Source organism: Globicephala melas, chromosome X (genome assembly GCF_963455315.2).
Source record: "Globicephala melas chromosome X, mGloMel1.2, whole genome shotgun sequence".
Lineage (NCBI taxonomy): Eukaryota > Metazoa > Chordata > Mammalia > Artiodactyla > Delphinidae > Globicephala > Globicephala melas.
Genome location: NC_083335.1, coordinates 68,635,700 through 68,657,286, shown reverse-complemented (window position 1 = coordinate 68,657,286; position 21,587 = coordinate 68,635,700). Strand labels below are relative to the sequence as shown.

At 37.8% G+C, this 21,587-nt stretch overlaps 1 protein-coding gene across 4 annotated transcripts in view; it reads right to left on the bottom strand.

Moving 5' to 3' along the window:
- TEX11 (testis expressed 11) overlaps positions 1–21,587 on the bottom strand; it is a 362,363-nt gene that overhangs the window by 250,615 nt on the left and 90,161 nt on the right. For all 4 annotated transcript variants that reach the window (XM_060292709.1, XM_060292708.1, XM_060292710.1 and 1 more), the window contains exon 8: positions 19,574–19,654. In XM_060292709.1, the coding sequence (XP_060148692.1) occupies positions 19,574–19,654 (81 nt within the window). The remainder of the gene's footprint in view (positions 1–19,573; positions 19,655–21,587) is intronic.

The following is a 21,587-nucleotide window of genomic DNA, read 5'->3' as shown; positions in this document are numbered from 1 at the left end:
CAGTCACAAATTAAATCCACAGATATAGAAAGCAGATTGGTGTTTCCAACAGTATGGGATTTTACTTTGGGGTGCTAAAAATGTTTTGTAACTAGATAGAAGTGATGGTAGCATAACATTTTAAAGGTACTAAAAGAAGAGGGGTGTGGGACAGGTAATTTTGAAACATGAATTGTAGAATTATTTTTCTCTTTAAACTATGTACATACATACACTGATAAAAAATTAAAATTATGCATAAAAAGTAGGCATAAAAAGTAAACCAGGGCTTCCCTGGTGGTGCAGTGGTTGAGAGTCCGCCTGCCAATGCAGGGGACAGGGGTTCGTGCCCCGGTCCGGGAAGATCCCACATGCCGCGGAGCAGCTGGGCCCGTGAGCCATGGCCGCTGAGCCTGCGTGTCAGGAGCCTGTGCTCCGCAACGGGAGAGGCCACAACAGTGAGAGGCCCGCATACCGCAAAAAAAAAAAAAAAAGGAGTTAACCATATACATTTAAAAATAACAATGATAGCCTGAATTAAAAATAAACATCGATATTTGTTGGAAGCATTAATGTTCTAATGGCTACATAAAGAGCCTCACTGCAGCCAAGAACATAAACAAGTCTGACCAGGCTTTCCATATGCTATATGTATTTAGTTAAAAAGTATATAACTCACTTAACATTTAATGGAACATGCCATTACAAAGATTCCAGTAAGTCATATTTAAGGCTCAAATGATTCTGAGTTTGTAATGAAGTTGATACCCTTAAGTGAGTTAACGCTCTCCCAGATACACGAAGCAGTGGGTGGGAAGGGTCAGAGAATGCAATCATATCCCACTAGCCACAACAGGCAGAAAACTGAATTTTACTTTCAGAGGAGTAATTCATTTGTGTGCTATAAGATTAGATTTTACTATGGAAGGAGAGACGTACACAATCTTACACATATGTTTCAAATATTTGGCTATAAAATGGTAAGTTTAAGTAGGCAAGAGAATAAAATCACGGTAATAAAGTCCAGGCAGCCTAGACTTCACTTAAAAGCTTTGTGCCCCTACAGAATAGCAATGAAATCTAGCTGAATCTTGAATTAATTACTTCGAAGGGTTCCAGAGGCCCACTGGCCATTTTCCTTGTGTAAATGAAACTTTCATAATGAATTAGAACTCTACACTGAAAATAAATTCTAGAGCAAGCTAAGAATAGAAATGAAAGATAAAAGCAAGTCGAACACACAAATCAACTAATGAAAATAAAATTCTGATTAAAGTTTCAAACTTTGAGGAGAAATAGTTAAATAAGTAAACAACCCTGTTAAGAGATTTCTGCCATTAAAAATGCACACATAGGGCTTCCCTGGTGGCGCAGTGGTTGAGAGTCCGCCTGCCGATGCGGGGGACACGGGTTCGTGCCCCGGTCCGGGAAGATCCCACATGCCGCGGAGCGGCTGGGCCCGTGAGCCATGGCCGCTGAGCCTGCACGTCCAGAGCCTGTGCTCCACAACGGGAGAGGCCACAACAGTGAGAGGCCCGCGAATCGCAAAAAAAAAAAAAAAAAAAAAAAAAAATGCACACACAGACACATACATTCTAGGATCTGGCCCAGGGCTTCTCTAAATCAAGAAGTAGGAATTTTTGTACTGAAGGGACACTTGTGAACTTGTTGTCATGCAATCATTTTACAGATGAGGACAATGATTTTCAGAGCAGTGAAGTATCTTACCACTGGCCACACTAGTAAGTAGCCCCTTCTATAATATTCTACACAGATCATGAACCTTGTTTTGAGTAATTACAAGAGTCTCAAATATCAAAGAAAGTGTCTCTATGTTCTACTTACCAAGGTAAGTAAGTATATGCAAACTTTTAAATAAATGCTTAAATTACTAGAATTTTCTAACTCTCACAAAACGAAGTTCAGTTAAACAACATATCACTATGTCCCAATTAATCCAGTTAATTTTTTCACTATGCACCTACATAAGCTATACACCAAACCAATTATTTCCAACCATTTCATTATTTCGCATGATTCTCAATGATTTTGCAACACTTCCATCAAGCTCCTAGAAGTGTTGTGTGGCATACATGTACTTTAAAATAGAAGCTAATTAAGTTTTACTTTAGAGTAGGTATTTTGGTTTTTGGTTTTTTAGAACTTCATAAAATCCTATTCTAAGGAATAGAGACATGTTGACATCAAGTCAGCCATGCCTCATACCCAGTTTCTGTGTATACTTTCTCTTCTCTGTAACATAATCACTTGACTTACAGGAGTTTTGGAATTTATTTTTATAGCTCTATAATTTTCCAGAGGGAGAGAGACTCTGGCGACTGCGTGGTTTCCTTGATAAGATTCTAGCAGTATAAGAATGTATTGTTCATTCACCCAGGGGATGAGCATAGAGAGTCAGAGCCCAGTAACAGAGCATCTACATGGAGTAATGGCCAGGCATACGGTGTTGGACCAGGGTGAGGAGGATGTACACCCAGAATAAAGATTCAGAGCATGAACAGGGAGAGTAGGGCACCCTCACACTGGAGAGGGTGGCAGAGGGGATGGGAGACTGGTTACATACAGAGGGACTGATTAAATAAGCAAATATATTAAGGCTAATAGAAGCCAGGTTCCTCATTACTGGAGAAGACAATTAGAAACATGGAAAGGAAGAACACTAAGATGAATACTTTGGTGTTGGACTAGAATTGAAGGTATCATGGTTTTCAGTAGATTAGATAGATAGATAGATGATAGATAGATAGATGACAGATAAATATGGGTAGAAATGTGTGTATATATTACATATGTATATATTATATATAAATATATATGTATATAAACAAGTGTAAGTGTATATAATATGCTCAGTTCACTGAGAAGATCTGACAGCAGTGACACCCCAAAACAATAAGCACACCTAGTGCCCAGATTTTGGCTTCTGAATAACATTTTCCACCAAAAGGAACCAAGGCTCCTGAGAGAAAAAGAGTTAATTCCATGGCTTGAGCAGCAGAGTACAGGATGAGCGTGGAACATTTTAGTGAGCCAGAAAGGAAAGAAATGTTCACAAGTGATGGCAATATGTTAAAAAGACATAGAAGTCAGCTTAAAGGGGCTCCTAGTGGCCAAATCTGGGAAAATTTGAGTATCAAAATAAATGCAGTTACAGTTCTGAGTACGTAAGATGTAATAAACACATGCCACCCTTTCTCTCCCACTGAATGTTAACTATAAAACCTGAACTAACTTCATGGAGCTATTCAAAGTCTCGGAAGAGAAAAGAACAAAAAGCAGATAGGGGAAGAATACCAGAATTCAAAGCAACACCAACCTGGTAGTGAATTTACCATTCTTTTCCTCTGGTATACCCTAGTCTAAATTAATGCACAGCCAAAAACTAAGCAGTGAGCATTGTGCTTCAGACTGAGAAAGCATCTCTAGTTCTGGCTTGAGTTATTCAGAGAGAGTACAGAAATCCTGTTTTGGTTTTTATTTTTTCTTTCCTCCATTCTCTGTGACTCAGTCCCCAGGCAATTCCATGGTGGCAACAATGCAGCTAGGGGAAACCACAAGAATTGAAACTTTGAGGAGAGAAACCTTTCTCTCCGTTCAGGGAGCTTCAGTTCCAAGAGGATGGGGAAAAAACATTGCTTTTTTCCTCTCTGACTTCCCACTGGTTGGCCCCAGATGTAGTCTGACTGCAGATATGGAGAGTCACTGGCTGGAGGACTGAAAAGGGTAGCTCAAGGGAACCAGAAACTACTAAAAAGATGATGGAGAGAGGAGTCCAGAAAAGTAAACACCATCATGTTGTTTATAAACAGCCTGAGCAAGCATGGTTCTGATCCTGATTAGCATACCAAAGACTGTGAGAACTGAACTAAGGGACAGACATCCACTAGTACCAGACTGACCAATGAGTGTCCTGCACATGCAGGACAAATCTGAATAGCACTGCACAGGCTTTGAAAACTAAATTGATATTGGAACCACAGCCCCCAGAATTTGAAAACTGTGGCATGAATTTAACCAGGTTGATTGACAGCTAAAATAAAAACATCAACATTTCTATAAAATTTAGACAAGACCCAGAGGCTCATAACATAATATTCAAAATATCTAGACACAATAAAAAACTAATCTATGAAGACCTTAAAAATCTCAACTCACATGAAAAAAGACAATCAACAGAAGTTGACAATGAGATGACACAGAATTTGGAATTACCAAGTAAGAACTTTAAAGCAGCCATTATAAAACTGTTTGAACATGCAATTATGAACACTCTCAACAGAAACAGAAAAACAGAAACTCTCATCAAATAAACAGAACAGAGATCAGCAAACTGCAAGCTGTGGGCCAACGCAGACTATGAGCAAAAATTATTTTTATATTTTGAAAGATTGTTGAAAAAGAGTATGCAACATAGACTGTACGTGATTCACAAAGCCTAAAAGATACCTTGTCCTTTACAGAAAGTTTGCTAACACCTGAAATAGAAGCTATAAAGAACCAAATGGGAATGTTCAAACTGGAAAATATAATAAGCAAAATTAAAAAACAAAAAACCCAAACACCTCATTGGATGGACTCAATAGCAGAATGGATGTGAAAAAGGAGAGAGACAGTAAACTTGAAAATAGATCAATATAAATTATCCAGTCTAAAAAGCAGACAGGAAAAAAGACTGAAAAAAAAGAGAACAGAGCATCAAGTACCTATAAGATTATAATTTAAAAAACCCTAAATTCCCAACCATTGGTGTCCCAGGCACTTGGCTGATATGTACATGAAAATGTACTCAACATCACTAATCATCAGGATATTGTAGATCAAAACCACAATGAGATATTACCTCACACCTTTTAGAATGGCAATTATCAAAAAGACAAGAGATAGCAAATGCTACTGAGGATGTGGAGAAAATGGAATCCTTGTAATGCAATGTAAATTGGTAAATTGGTACAGCCACTATGGAAAACACTATGGGTTCCTCAAAAAATTGAAAACATAACTACCACATGATCCAACCAAAGGAACTGAAATCATAATCTCAAACTGATATCTGCACTGCCACGTTCACTGCAGCATTAGTCACAATGGCTAAGACATGGAAGCAACTTAAATGTCCACTGATGGAAGAATGGATAAAATGTGGTATAGGTATACACTGGAATATCATTCAGCCATAAAAAAAGAAGGAAAAACTGCCAGTTGTGACAGCACTGATGAACCTGGAGGACATTATGCTACATTAAAAAAGCAGGTGCAAAAGGACAAATATATTACATGATCTGACTTATATGAGGAATTTAAAATAGTCCAACTCATAGAAATAGAGTAAAATGGTAGCTTCCAGGGGTGGAGGAAGGAGAAAATGAGGAGATACTAGTCAAAAGGTACAAAGTTTCACTTATGCAAGATGAATAAGTCCTAGAGATCTACTTTACAGCATATTGCCTGTGGTTAACAATACTGTATTGTATACTTAAAATTTTTCTAAGAGGGTAGATCTTATATTTAAATGTTCTTATAAAAATAATAATAAATGAAGAGGGTGGTAGGAAACTTTTGGAGGTAATTAATATGTTTGTGGCACAGATTGGTGGTGATGAATTCTCAGATGTATACTTACCTCTAAACTTGTCAAACTTTATATATTAATTATGCAGTTTTTGGTTTGTCAATCACACCTCAATAAAATTGTTTAAAAAAATGAAGCTCGGCAAATCCCTAACAGGATAAGTCCAAAAAATATCATGCTCAGACACACCATAAGCAAACTGCTGAAAACTAAAGACAAAGGAATAATCATGAAAACAAATAGAAAAACAATGCAGTTCTAATAAAGGAACAATAAAACCACTATATCACAACTGTAATAGGTAAAAGTAAAAGGAATGACCATACCAAGTGTTGGTATGGATGTAAAGCAACCTGCACTCTCATATGCTGCTGGTGGGAGCATAAAATGGTTCAACCTCTTTGGAAAACACTGTACTATCTTCATAAAATGTTAAACATACATCTAACATGTGACTCAGCCATTCCACTTCTACGATACCCAAGAGAAATAAAAACATATATCCAGACAGAAACTTATACTTGAATATTTAAAGCAGTTCTACTTGCATTAGATTTAAAAACAGCTAAAAACTGGCAATAATCTGCATATACATCAACAGGTGACTGGATAACCAAATTGTGGTATATCCATATAACAGAATTTTACTCTGCAATAAAAAAGAACAAACTATTGATATGAAAAAACACATGGATAAATCTCAAACTCATTATACTGAGTGAAAAAAGCCAAATCAAAAAAAGGATAGGGCTTCCCTGGTGGCGCAGTGGTTCAGAGTCCGCCTGCCGATGCAGGGGACATGGGTTCATGCCCCGGTCTGGGAGGATCCCACATGCCGCGGAGCAGCTAGGCCCGTATGCCATGGCCGCTGAGCCTGCGCGTCCAGAGCCTGTGCTCTGCAAAGGGAGAGGCCACAACAGTGAGAGGCCCACGTACCACAAAAAAAAAAAAAAAAAAAGGATATATACTGTATGATTCCATTTACATAAAAATTCCAGAAAATGCAGACAAATTTGTAAAGACAGAAAATTAATCAGTGGTGCTTGGGTATGAAGGAGGTGGCAGGGGAGGGGGAAGAGGAGGGACAAAAGAAAACTTTTGGGGGTTATGGAAAGGCTCATAATCTTGACTGTAATGATGGTTTCATGGGTGTACACATATGCCAAAACTCATAAAACTGTACAATTTAAATGTATGTGATTTACTATACCTCAATAAACCTCTTCTGAAAATGCCAATTTCATAAAAGATAAAGGCAAATTACTAAGGATACTAAAGAGAGAGAACAACTAAATGCAAAGCATAACCCTGAACTGGATCCTGGACTGGAGGGGAAAAACATATGCTATAAAGTACAATTAGGACTTCCCTGGTGGCCCAGTGGTTAAGACACCGTGCCTCCAATGCAGGGGGCACAGGTTTGAACCCTGGTCAGGGAACTAAGATCCCACATGCTGCGTGGCCAAAAAAAAATTATTAAAAAAAATTAATAATAAAGTACAATTAACAAAATTAGAATATGGATTGTACATTAAAGAATTTATGGGATTTCCCTGGTGGCGCAGTGGTTAAGAATCCACCTGTCAATGCAGGGGCCACGGGTTCAATCCCTGGCCCAGGAAGATCCCGCATGCCGCAGAACAACTAAGCCCGTGCGCCACAACTACTGAGCCTGCGCTCTAGAGCCCGCGAGCCACAACTACTGAAGCCCGCGCACCTAGAGCCTGTGCTCTGCAACAAGAGAAGCCACCGCAATAAGAAGCCCGTTCACTGAAACAAAGAGTAGCCCCCGCTCGCTGCAACTAGAGAAAGCCCGCATGCAGCAATGAAAACCCAAAGCAGCCAAAAAATAAATAAAATAAAATAAAACTTTAGGACATGCCCTTAAAAAAAAAAAGAACTTATGAATGTTAAATCTCTTGAATTTGATCACTGTACTGTGTTTATAAAGAGGGGCTATTCTATTCTTAAGAAATATACACTGAAGTACTAAGCAGTAAAGCTGCCTGAGGAGTGCAATCTTCTCTCAATAAAGAAAACAATATGATGTATCAAAATTTACAGAAAAAAACACACGCAAATCTCAATTGATTAAAAATAAAGCATTTCACAAAATCCAACAACCTTTCACAATAAAAACACACAAACTAGGAATAGAAGGTAACTTCTTCAACATGATGAAAGCTGTATATGAGAAGCAGCTAACATCATATTCAATGGTGAAAGACAGAAAGCTTGTCCTCTAAAATCAAGAATAAGACATGATGCCAGCTTTCATCACTTCTATTCAACATAGTACTAGAAGTTCTAGTCAGAGCAATTAAACAAGAAAAAGAAACAAAAGACATCCATATTGGAAAGGAAGAAGTAAAACTATCTCTATTCACAGGTGACATGATCTTGTATGTATAAAATCTTAAAGAACCTTTTAAAAATGTGGAAGTAATAAGTGAATTCAGCAAAACTGCAGGTTACAAAACCAACACACAAAACTCAGTTACATTTCTATACACCAGAAATGAGCAATCAATTAAGAAAATTTTTTTTAAAATCCCAATTACAATATCATCAAAAAGAATAAAATATTTAGGAATAAACTTAACCAAGGAGGTGTAGACTTGTACACTGAAAACTAGAAAACATTGCTGAAAGAAATTAAAGACCTAAATAAATGGAAAAACATCTCACTCTCATGGGTAGAAAGACAGTATTGTAAAAATGACACTACCCAAAGAGATACATAGATTCAACGTAACACCTACCAAAAGCCCAATGGCCCTTTGTGAAGAAATTCTGAAAACCTATCCTAAAATTCATATAGATTCTCAAGGGACCCAGAGGAGCCAAAATAATTTTGGAAAAGAACAAAGTTGGAGGTCTCCCACTTCCCTATTTCAAATGTATAGTACAACCAAGTTACAATAATCAGTGTGGTACTGGTATACAGATAGACATATAGACCAATACAATACAACAGAAAGCACAGAAATATAACTCTGATATCTATGGTCAATTGATTTTTTTTACATTAATTTATTTATTTTTGGCTGCATTGGGTCTTTGTTTCTGTGCGAGTACTTTCTCTAGTTGTGGCAAGCAGGGGCCACTCTTCATCACGGCACCTGGGCCTCTCATTATCGCGGCCTCTCTTGTTGCGGAGCACAGGCTCCAGACGCGCAGGCTCAGTAGTTGTGGCTCACGGGCCTAGTTGCTCCGTGGCATGTGGGATCCTCCCAGACCAGGGCTTGAACCCGTGTCCCCTGCACTAGCATGCAGATTCTCAACCACTGCACCACCAGGGAAGCCCCTGGTCAATTGATTTTTGACAAGGATGCAAGACCATTCAATTGGGAAAGAATAATCTCTTCAACAAATTTTACTAGAATAATTGGATATGCACATGTAAAATAACGAAGTTAGGCCCTTACCTTACACCACACACAAAATTAACTCAAAATGGATCAAATACCTGAATTTAAGAGCTAAAGCTGTAAAACTCTCAGAGAAAAACATAGGGGAAAACCTTCATGACCCTGAATTTGGTCATAGTTTCTTAAATATGACACGAAAAGCACAGGCAACAAAAGAAACCGATAAATTGTACTTCATCAAAATGAAAAAAATTTTGTTCATCAAAGGACACTATCAAAAAAAGTGAAAAGACAACCCACAAAATGGGCAAAAATACTTGCAAATCATATAAGGGTTTAATATTCAGACTATATAAAGAAGTCTTACAACTCAACAACCAAAAGAAAAACAACCCTATTTTTCCTGAAGTATAGTTGATTTACAATGTCATCCTATCAGGTGTACAGCACAGTGATTCAGATATATATATATACATATACATGTATATGTATATATATACATGTTTATATATGTACATATATATGTATATTATATATACGTGTGTGTGTGTGTGTATATATATATATAGAGAGAGAGAGAGAGAGAGGGAGAGAGAGATTCTTTTCCCATATAGGTTATTACAGAGTATGAAGTATAGTTCCCTGTGCTATACAGTAGGTCCTTGTTAGTTATCTATTTTATATAAATAGTAGTGTGTATATGTTAATCCCAACCCCTAATTTATCCCTCCCCCGACTCTTCCCCTTTGGTAAACAAAAGTTTGTTTTCTATGTCTCTGAGTCTGTTTGTATATTGTAAATAAGCTCATTTGTATCTTTTTTGGGGGATTTCACATATAAGCAGTATCATATTTGTCTTTGGCTGGCTTACCTCACTTAGTATGATAACCTCTATGTCCACCCATGTTGCTGCAAATAGCATTATTTCATTCTTTCTTATGGCTGAATAATATTCCATTGTGTTTATATATATATAAATATATATACACACACACACACCACATCTTCTTTATCCATTTATCTGTTGATGGACACTTAGGTTGCTTCCATGTCGTGGCTACTGTAAATAGTGCTGCAATAAACATTGGGGTGCAAGTATCTTTTTGAATTATAGCTTTCTCCGGATATATGCTCAGGAGTTGGATTGCAGGATCATATATGGTAACTCTATTTTTAGTTTTTTAAGGAACCTCCACACTGTTCTCCAGAGTGGCTGCATCAATTTACATTCCCTCTGACAGTGTAGGAGGGTTCCTTTTGCTCCACACACTCTCCAGCATTTATTATTTGTAGACTTTTCGATGACAGCCATTCTTTTTTTTAAATTTTTTTAAAATTTATTTATTTATTTATTTATGGCTGCACTGGGTCTTCGTTGCTGCGCACAGGCTTTCTCTAGTTGTGGCGAGTAGGGGCTACTCTTCGTTGCAGTGCACAGGCTTCTCACTGTGGTGGCTTCTCTTGTTGTGAAGCACGGGCTCTAGGTGCACGGGCTTCAGTAGTTGTGGCATGTGGCCTCAGTAGTTGTGGCTCGCAGGCTCTAGAGTTCAGGCTCAGTAGTTGTGGCACACAGGCTTAGTTGCTCTGCAGCATGTGGGATCTTCCTGGACCAGGGCTCGAACCCTTGTCCCCTGCACTGGCAGGCAGATTCTTAATCACTGCGCCACCAGAGAAGTCCCTCGATGATGGCCATTCTGACTGGAGTGAGGTGATACCTCACTATAGGAAAAACAACCCAATTTTATTTATTTATTTTTTATTTAAACAACAGAAGAATTTTTCTTACAGTTCTGAAGGCTAGAAAGTCCAAGATCAAGGTTTAGCCAACACTCTTCTATGGTGAAGGCTCTCTTCCTGGCTTGCAGACAGCTTCCTTCTTGCATGGTGGGGGCAGGGGGTGCGAGGAAAGCAAGTTCTCTGGTGCCTCTTCTTATAAGGGTACTAATCTCATCACAAGGGCCCTACCTCGTCTAAACCTAATTACCTCCCAAAGGTGCTATCACCAAACACATTGAGAGTTTGGGCTTCAGCATCTGAACCTGGGGCAGAGGGGACACAGTTCAGTTCACAGCATTTTGTAAAAACTGGCACCAGCAGAAATGCTAATATTTTTAATGTTCATCAGCTTATAACACCATTTATAACAACATTTAACATGATATTAATACATTTGTAATCTTAAAAAAAACCAATTTTAAAAGAGGCAAAGAACTTTAATAGACATTTCTCCAAAGAAGCTATGTAAATAGCCAATAAGCACATGAAAAGATGCTCAATGTCATTAGATATCAGGAAAATGCAAACCAAAGGCACAATGAGAAACCACTTCACACCTACTAAGATGGCTATAATAATATATATTTTTTAAGCCCAGAAAATAAAAAGTGTTGGTGAGGATGTGGAGAAACTAGAACCCTCATTCAACTGCTGGTGGAAATGTAAAATGGTACAGCCACTATGAAAAACAGTTTGGTGGTTCTTCAAAAAGTTAAACATAAAATTACCATGTTACCAAACATTCCAGTCCCAGATATATATCCAAAAGAATTAAATAAAAACAGGGATTCGAACAGATACTTGTACATCGATGTTCACAGCAGCACTATTCACAATAACCAAAAGGTGGCAACAACTCAAGCATCCATCAACTGATGAACAGATAAATAAAATGAGGTATATACATAAAATGAAATATTATTCAACCATAGGAAGGAATACAGTTCTGATACATGCCACAACATGGACCCTGAAAATATTAATGCTAAATGAAATAAGCCAGACACAAAAGGATAAATATTGTATGATTCCACTTATATGAAATATCTAGAACAAGCAAATTCACAGAGACAGAAAGTAAATTAGAGGTTACCAGGGGAGGCAGTAATGAGGGGTAATTGTGTAATGGGTACAGAATTTCTATGGGTACAGAGTGGTGATGGTTGTACAACACTGTGAATGTACTTAATGCCACTGAATTGTACACTTAAAATGGTTAAAATGGCAAATTTTATATATTTTAGCACAGTAAAAATTATAGTAGAATGTCAGCAAATGAATATAAAAAGAAGGATGGAATTAGAAAAATAGCCAGTTGTCAACCTTCACAGTACTAATTTAGGCAAGAAGTCTCCATGGATGGTGAAAGTGGGATGAGAAATTGGATTTTACACAGTCTCAAACTATCACCTCACAAAACACTTAGGAATAACAAAGGGAAAAAATACATAAGTTTATACTGGCAAAACCTGGAAGACACCATTTTAACCAAGAAATCAAAGTTAGCACCACCAACAATAGAGTAAATTGATCCTGCATGCCACCCAATAGAATCACTTCTGTGATTTTCTAGCCCCAAATTCATAACCTGGTCTAATCATGAGGAAACTTTGAACAAACCTTAATTTGGTTAGGATGGGGGAACTGGGAAGATATACTTTAAGGGTTCAAACTTGCAACTAGTAGATAAGTTCTGGAAATCTAATGTACAACATAGTGATTACAGTCAACAATACTGTTCTATAAATTTTAAAATTGCTAGAAGACTAGAGCTTAACTGTTCTCAACACAACAAAACGATATTACTGTGACATGATAAAGGTGTTAGCTAACACTACTGCAGTAATCATACTGCAACATATAAGTGTATCAAATCAACAGGTCATACACATCAAATTTACACAATATTATATGTCAATTATATCTCAATAAAATTTCTTTTTAATTTTTAAAAAACAAATTAAGTCACATTCTACAAAATGACTGTTCTGTGATCTTCAAAAGTGTCAGGGTCATGAAAGTCAAGGCAAGAATGAGAAAGTGTTCCACTGAAAGAGACTGGTGACTAGATGAATCCTACGTTGAATCCATTTTGTGTAAAGAACAATATTGAGAAACTTGAACGGGGTCACTGGTAAAAGGGTATACAAGAGTTCTTTGTACTATTCCTATAATAGTTTTGTAACCCCTGAGGGGTGGCTGAGAGGCAGGAGGGATTACCACACCTGGAGGGACCCTCGAGGGCTTGGATCAGGGGTGAGTGCACCCAGCATTTCCCTGCTCAAGGCTGGGGAAGTCTGTCTGGCTCTCGGGCAGGGTCTTACGCCATGAGAGGCCCCCTCTGGGCCGTGTTGGTCCTGGGAGTGCAGGGGGAGAACAGGAGAGGCCAGAGGTGGAGGGGAGAAGAGAGGCAGTCAGGAGGGCCCCTCCAGGACCAGAGGAGTGGGAGAGGGGTGGAGGGCGTTGGCCCTGCCAACCCAAGCCCGGGAGACCTGCTGGGCTCCTAGGTTGGGTCCCCCGCCCTCAATGGCCCCCTCGAGGCCACGTGGGTCCTGGGGGCATAGGAGGGAGGCCAGGGAGATCAGAGGTGGGGGACATGCCAGGACCCCTTCAGTTCCTTTGAGCCTAAGCCCCACCCCCTAAACGCCCCAAGGGCCTTTTCCAGCCCTGTGGGTCCTAAGCATAGGTCCCGCCCACCATCCATCCAAACCCTGCCCCTGCTTAGGCCCCACGGACCACAGCCAAGGCCTTTTCCACTTTTTCTTTTTTCTCCTCCTCTTTTTTACTATTGTGGTTCAGTTTTACCTTCCAGTTGTTTCATCTATATGTTTATTTTTATACTCTTTCTAACATGTCTGTTAGTTTCCTAGTCTAATTTTATTTTTTACTTTGTTTTTGTTCTTTTTTCCTTTTCCACCCCATGTGGCTTGCAGGATCTTGGTTCACAAGTTGGGGGTTGGGCTGAAGTTCCTGCGGTGGGACCTCCAAGTCTGAACCACTGGATTAACAGAGAGCCTCAGACCCCAGGGAATATTCATAGGATGAGGTCTCACGGAGGTCCTCATCTCAGCACCAAGACCCAGCTCTACCAAACAGCCTACAAATCCAGTATTGGAAGCCTCAGTCCAAACAACCAGTAAGACAGGAACACAATCCGACTCATCAAAAAATCAGAAACAAACAAAAAAAACATAGACAGCAAAAAAAATACATCACAGGGGCTTCCCTGGTGGCGCAGTGGTTGAGAATCTGCCCGCTAATGCGAGGGACATGAGTTCGAGCCCTGCTCTGGGAGGATCCCACATGCCGCGGAGCAACTAGGCCCGTGAGCCACAATTACTGAGCCTGCGCATCTGGAGCCTGTGCTCTGCAACAAGAGAAGCCATGATAGTGAGAGGCCCATGCACCACGATGAAGAGCGGCCCCCGCTTGCCACAACTAGAAAAAGCCCTCACACAGAAACGAAGACCCAACACAGCAAAAATAAATAAATTAATAAACTCCTACCCCCAACACGTTCTTAAAAAAAATACACCACAGATGAAGAAGGTAAAAACCTACAAGATCAAATAAATTAGGAGGAAATAGGTAAGTAATCTACCTGAAAAGGATCACAGTAATGATAGCAAAGATGATCCAGAATCTCAGAAATAGAATGGAGGCACAGATTGAAAAAATACAAGAAATGTTTAACAGAGATGAACAACACAATAACTGAAATGAAATATACAATAGAAGGAATCAATAACAGAAGAATTTAGGCAAAAGGAGGAATAAGTGAGGTGGAAGACAAAATGGTGGAAATAACTGCCAAGGAGCAGAATAAAGAAAAAAGAATGAAAACAATTGAAGACAATCTCAGAGACCTCTGTAACAACACTAAATGCACCAATATTCGAATTATAGGGGTCCCAGAAGAAGAGAAAAAGAAAGGGTCTGAGAAAATATGTGAAGAGATTATAGTCAAAAACTTCCATAACATGGGAAATGAAATAGTCACTAAGTCCAGAAGTGCAGAGAGTCTCATAAGGATAAACTCTAGGAGAAACACATCAGGACATATATTAATCAAACTAACAAAAATTAAATTCAAAGAAAAAATATTAAAAGCAGCAAGGGAAAAACAAATAATAATATACACAGGAATCCCCATAAGGTTATCAGCTGATTTTTCAGCAGAAACTCTGCAGGCCAGAAGGGAGTGGCAGGATATACTTAAAGTGAGGAAAGAGAAAAACCTACAACCAAGATTACTCTACCCAGCAAGGATTTCATTCAGATTCGACGGAGAAATCAGAAGCTTTTCAGACAAACAAAAGGTAAGAGAATTCAGCACCACCACACCAGCTTTACAGCAAATGCTAAAGAAACTTCTCTAGGGGGGAAACACAAGACAAGAAAAAGACCCACAAAAACAAACCCAAGACAATTAATAAAATGTCAATAGGAACATACATATCAATAATAACCTTGAATGTAAATGGATTAAATGCCCTAACCAAAAGACACAAACTGGCTGAATGGATACAAAAACAAGACCCATATATATGCTGTCTACAAGAGACCCACTTCAGACCTAGGGACACAGACAGACAGAAAGCTAAGGGATGGAAAAAGATATTCCATGCAAAGGGAAATCAAAAGAAAGCTGGAATAGCATTACTCGTATCAGATAAAATAGACTTTAAAATAAAGACTCTTACAAGAAATAAGGAAGGACACTACATAATGATCAAGGGATCAATCCAAGAAGAAGATATAACAATTATAAATATGTATGCACCCAACATAGGAGCACCTCAATACATAAGGCAAATGCTAACAACCATGAAAGCCAAAATCAACAGTAACATAATAATAGTAGGGGACTTTAACACCCCACTTACACCAATAGACAGTTCATCCAAACAGAAAATAAATAAGAAAACACAAGCTTTAAATGACACAATAGACACAGATAGATTTAACTGATATTTACAGAACACTCCACCCAAAACTGGCAGAATACACTTTCTTCTCAAGTGCACATGGAATATTCTCCAGGATAGATCACATCTTGGGTCACAAATCAAGACTCACAAAATTTAAGAAAATTGAAATCATATCAAGCATCTTTTCTGCCCAAAATGCTGTAAGACTGCCAATCAATTACAGGAAAATATCTGTAAAATACACAAATACAAGGAGGCTAAACAGTGCACTAATAAATAAGAAATTAAAGAAGATGTTTAATAAGATTTAATAAGAAATTAAATAAAATGTCAGAAATTGAAGAAATTAAAGAAGAAATTTTAAAAATACATAGAAACAAATGACAATGAAAACACAATGACCCAAAACCTATGGGACACAGCAAAAGCAGCTCTAAGAGGGAAGTTTATAGCAATTCAATCTCACCTCAAGAAACAAGAAAAATCTCAAATAAACAATCTAACCCTATACCTAAAGCAACTAGAGAAAGAAGAACAAAGAAAACCCAAAGTCAGTAGAAGGAAAGAAATCATAAAGATCAGACCAGAAATAAATGAAACAGAAATGAAGAAAACAATAGCAAAGATCAATAAAACTAAAACTTGGTTCTTTGAAAAGATAAACAAAATTGATAAACCCTTAGCCAGGCTCATCAAGAAAAAAAAGGAGGGTATGCAAATCAATAAAATTAGAAATGAAAAAGGAGAAATCACAACTAACACTGCAGAAATACAAAGGATTATAAGAGACTACTACAAACAACTATAAGCCAATAAAATGGACAACCACGAAGAAAAGGACAAATTATTGGAAAAGTACAATTTTCCAAGACTGAACCAGGAAGAATTAGAAAATATAAACAGACCTATCACAAATAATGAAGTTGAAACTATAAGTAAAAATCTTCCAACAAACAAAAGTCAAAGACCAGATGGCTTCACAGCCTAATTCTATCAAACATACAGAGCAGAGCTAACACCAATCCTTCTCAAACTCTTCCGAAAAACTGCAGAGGAAGGAACACTCCCAAATTCATTCTACCAAGCCACCATCACCCTGATACCAAAACCAAAAAAAATATCACAATAAAAGAAAAATATAGACCAATATCACTGATGAACATAGATACAAAAATCCTGAACAAAATACTAGCAAACAGACTCCAACAACATACTAAAAGGATCATACCCCATGATCAAGTGGGATTTATCCCAGTGATGCAAGGATTCTTCAATATACGCAAACCAATGTGATACACCATATTAACAAATTAAGGAATAAAAACCATATGATCATCTCAATAGATGCAGAAAAAGCTTTTGACAACATTCAACACCAATTTATGATAAAATCTCTCCAGAAAATGGGCACAGAGAGAACCTACCTCAACACAATAAAGGCGATATATGACAAACCCACAGCAAACATCATTCTCAATAGTGAAAAACTGAAAGCGTTTCCACTAAAATCAGGGACAGGACAAGGATGTCCACTCTCGCCACTCTTATTCAACATAGTTTTGGAAGTCTTAGCCATGGCAATCAGAGAAGAAAAAGATATAAAAGGAATACAAATTGGGAAAGAAGTAAACCTGTCACAGTTTGCAGATGACATGATACTGTACATAGAAAATCCTAAAGATCTACCAGAAAACTGCTAGAACTAATCAAGGAATTTGGGAAGGTTGCAGGATACAAAATTAATGCACAGAAATCTCTGGCATTCCTATACACTAACAATGAAAAATCAGAAAGAAAAATTAAGGAAACAATCCCATTTACCATCACAACAAAAAGACGAATATACCTAGGAATAAACCTACCTAAGGAGGCAAAAGACTGGGACTCAGAAAACTATAAAACACTGATGAAAGAAATCAAAGATGACATAAACAGATGGAGAAATATACCATGTTCTTGGATTGGAAGAATCAATATTGTGAAAATGACTATACTACCCAAAGCAATCTACAGATTCCATGCAATCCCTATGGAACTACCAATGGCATTCTTCACAGAATTAGAACAAAAAATTTTACAACTGGTATGGAAACACAAAAGACCATGAATAGCCAAAGCAATCTTGAGAAAGAAAAACAGAGCTGGAGGAACAGGCTCCCCAACTTCAAACTATACTACAAAGCTACAATAATCAAGACAGTATGGTACTGGCACAAAAACAGAAATATAGACCAATGGTACAGGATAGAAAGCCCAGAGATAAACCCACACATATGTGGTCACGTAATTTATGACAAAGGAGGCAAGACCATAGAATGGAGGAAAGACAGCCTCTTCAGTAAGTTGTGCTGGGAAAACTGGACAGCTACATGGAAAAGAATGAAATTAGGACACTCCCTAACACCATATACAAAAATAAACTCAAAATGGATTAAAGACCTAAATGTAAGACCAGACACTATAAAACTCTTAGAGGAAAACATAGGAAAAACACTCTGACATAAACCACAGCAAGATCTTTTTTGACCCACCTCCTAGAGTAATGAAAATAAAAGCAAAAATAAAGAAATGGTACCTAATGAAACTGCGAAGCTTTTACACAGCAAAGGAAACCATAAACAAGAAGAAAAGACAACCCTCAGAATGGGAGAAAATATTGGCAAATGAAACAATGGACAAAAGATTAATCTCCAAAATATACAAACAGCTCATGGAGATCAAAATCAAAAAAACAAACAATCCAATTAAACAATGGGCTGAAGACCTAAATAGACATTTCTCCAAAGAAAACATACAGATGGCCAAGAGGCACATGATAAGATGCTCAACATCACTAATTATTAGAAAAATGCAAATCAAAATTACAATGAGGTTAACACCTCAAACCGGTCAGAGTGGCCATTATCAAAAAATCTAGAAACAATAAATGCTGGAAAGGGTGTGGTGAAAAGGGAACCCTCCTGCACTGTTGGTGGGAATGTGAACTGATATAACCACTATGTAAAACAGTATGGAGGTTCCTTATAAAACTAAAAATAGAACTACCATATGACCCAGCAATCCCACTACTGGGCATATATCCTGAGAAAACCATAATTCAAAAACGTACATGTAGCACAATGTTCATTGCAGCACTATTTACAAATAGCCTGGACATGGAAGCAACCTAAGTGTCCATCAACAGACGAATGGATAAAGAAGATGTGGCACATATATACAATGGAATATTACTCAGCCATAAAAAGAAACAAAATTGATATATTTATAGTGAGGTGGATGGACCCAGAGTCTGTCATACAGAGTGAAGTTAAGTCAGAAAAAGAAAAACAAATACTGTATACTAACATATACATATGGAATCTAAAAAATAAAAAATGGTACTAATGAACCTAGTGGTAGGGCAGGAATACAGACATCGAGAATGGAGTTGAGGACACAGGGTGAGGAAGGATAAGCTGGGATGAAGTGAGAGAGTAGCATGGACATATATATGCTACCAAATGTAAAACAGATAGCTAGTGGGAAGCTGCTGCATAGCACAGAGAGATCAGCTCGGTGCTTTGTGACCACCTAGATGGGTGGGATAGGGAGGGTGGGAGGGAGTCTCAAGAGGGAGGGGATATGGGGATATATGTATGCATATGACTGATACACTTTGTTGTACAACAGAAGCTAACACAGTATTATGAAGCAATTATACTCCAATCAAATCTATTAAAAAAAAAGAAATAACCCGTATCACTTTTTCAGAAACCCTTTCTAGTGAAGAACAAAGGAAGCAAAATATTTCAAAGCTTGGCTAAGTAAGTATATCTGATCTAAAATATAACCTCTAAAGGATCACATGAAGTAGTAATGATTCTTCCTAGAACTTGATATAGCATATTTTCAAATGCTTGGAGAATAAAGGCAGAGATTTCACTCACCATTTTGGGCAGCCTTATCAACATATCTTTACAGCGCAGTACACATGTAGATGCTCTTTGAAAATCCTGTTGAGCAACTGCCTGGGAAAGCAAAAAAACGTCAGTAACTGGTTAAAATGAAATAACAAGCTATTTGTCTATAAGTCAAATCTAACATATTTTTAACTGGTGTTAAAAAGTCTTAATTTCTTTTCTAATCTTCTTAGCAATGCTAACTGGTTGAGCTAAACATAATAGCCAGCTCAAAATACAGAGAAATAAGTGATAAGAATCTTGGGTAAGACAAAGTTGACACTGAATGACAAGAGTTATTTCATTTTTCTGGAAATATCAAAATTGGTGTATTATACAATCTTATGTTATTATATTATGATATAATGCCATGTCTGATAATGTTTCCCCAGCTTGAAGAGCTCTTGTATTTATCTCCACATTAGAGGAGTTTTTTACATTAAATAGCAGTCTTTTGTCCTAAAACAGGCTCATAGTAACTTCATAGTCTGAAATGCTGTGAGCATCTGCTATGAAAGGCAGTTTAGTGCAATCCTATCTTGGAGCTAGAAGAGCTACTCTGATATTCATTACGTATAACCTTGAACCTTATGCTCTCATGGCTTTAGCTTCCTCATCTATAAAACGAGGATACTGTACTAAATTATCTCTTAAGATTTCTTTCAGCTCTACCATTCTATGACACTTAAATGAACAAAAACATCAATCACACATTACTTCCACACCTGTAGAAGAGGCTTGTTTCAGTCATTAAAGAATTTAGCTGATGAGGCATATTAAAAGAAATGTGGACATACACAAAAAAATAATTTTCTGAAGTACTTTCTCGGGGGAAAAATCCCTACATTCACTATTTTCTTTTCTTTACGTGGTGTCAAATATTTTTGTGCTTTGGATAATACAAGAATTGAGTATAGAGAAGAAAAGATGAAGAATGTAAGAAGCCAGCTTCTCTCTAGTTTTCTCCTCTATCTACTTGCTGAATCTTAAGCTTGACATTTTGCTGAGTAGATACCCTTCTCTAAGGCTTTAATACTAGATTTTGTTAAAGGAGAAAAAAAACTGTAAGCACAAGAACTTCAATAAGCCAAATCTCAATTACCTATAGAGATTACAAAATAATATTCCCATCTATACAAATAAATGTTTGATGAATACGTGCTGATTCATTATTCAAGGTGATGAAAATATCATAAAAGAGATACACTGAGTGACAAACATCAATATCAGAGGAGGATGCTTTCTGTTCTTGAAAGATATAAAACAATACAAGCCTTTAACAGTCAAAGAATCCATAAAGTGTCTATCAATACTCAGATTTTACAAAGGTCCAAAGGTCTTTTCATGTTTTCCTAAAACTTATTGAGGTAGAAGGCAACTATTAAAAAACGTATTCAGGGCTTCCCTGGTGGCGCAGTGGTTGAGAATCTGCCTGCTAATGCAGCGGACACAGGTTCGTGCCCTGGTCTGGGAGGATCCCACATGCCGCTGAGCAAATAAGCCCGTGAGCCACAACTACTGAGCCTACGCTCCGCAACAAGAGAGGGCGCGATAGTGAGAGGCCCACGCACTGCGATGAAGAGTGGCCCCCACTTGCCACAACTAGAGAAAGCCCTCACACAGAAATGAAGACACAACACAGCCCAAAATAAATAAACTAATTAATTAATTTTAAAAAATCAGAGAGAACATTTCCTGGCTGTGGTCAGAGGAAGTCCTGACTACTGAATAAAGGCACAGAGAGATGCAACACTGGTGCCTTTGAAGATGGGAGAATGAGGCTAAGAGCCAGGGAAGGCAGGGCTTAAAAAAAAAAAAAAACTTATTCAATGAGAAATTGATAAAATACAATTTATTGGTTTTTTCTTGTTAAAAAAGAATATATGACTTTTACAGAGATCTTTAAAAATACAGAATGGGCTTTCCTGGTGGCGCAGTGGTTGAGAGTCTGCCTGCTGATGCAGGGGACACGGGTTCGTGCCCCGGTCCGGGAGGATCCCAC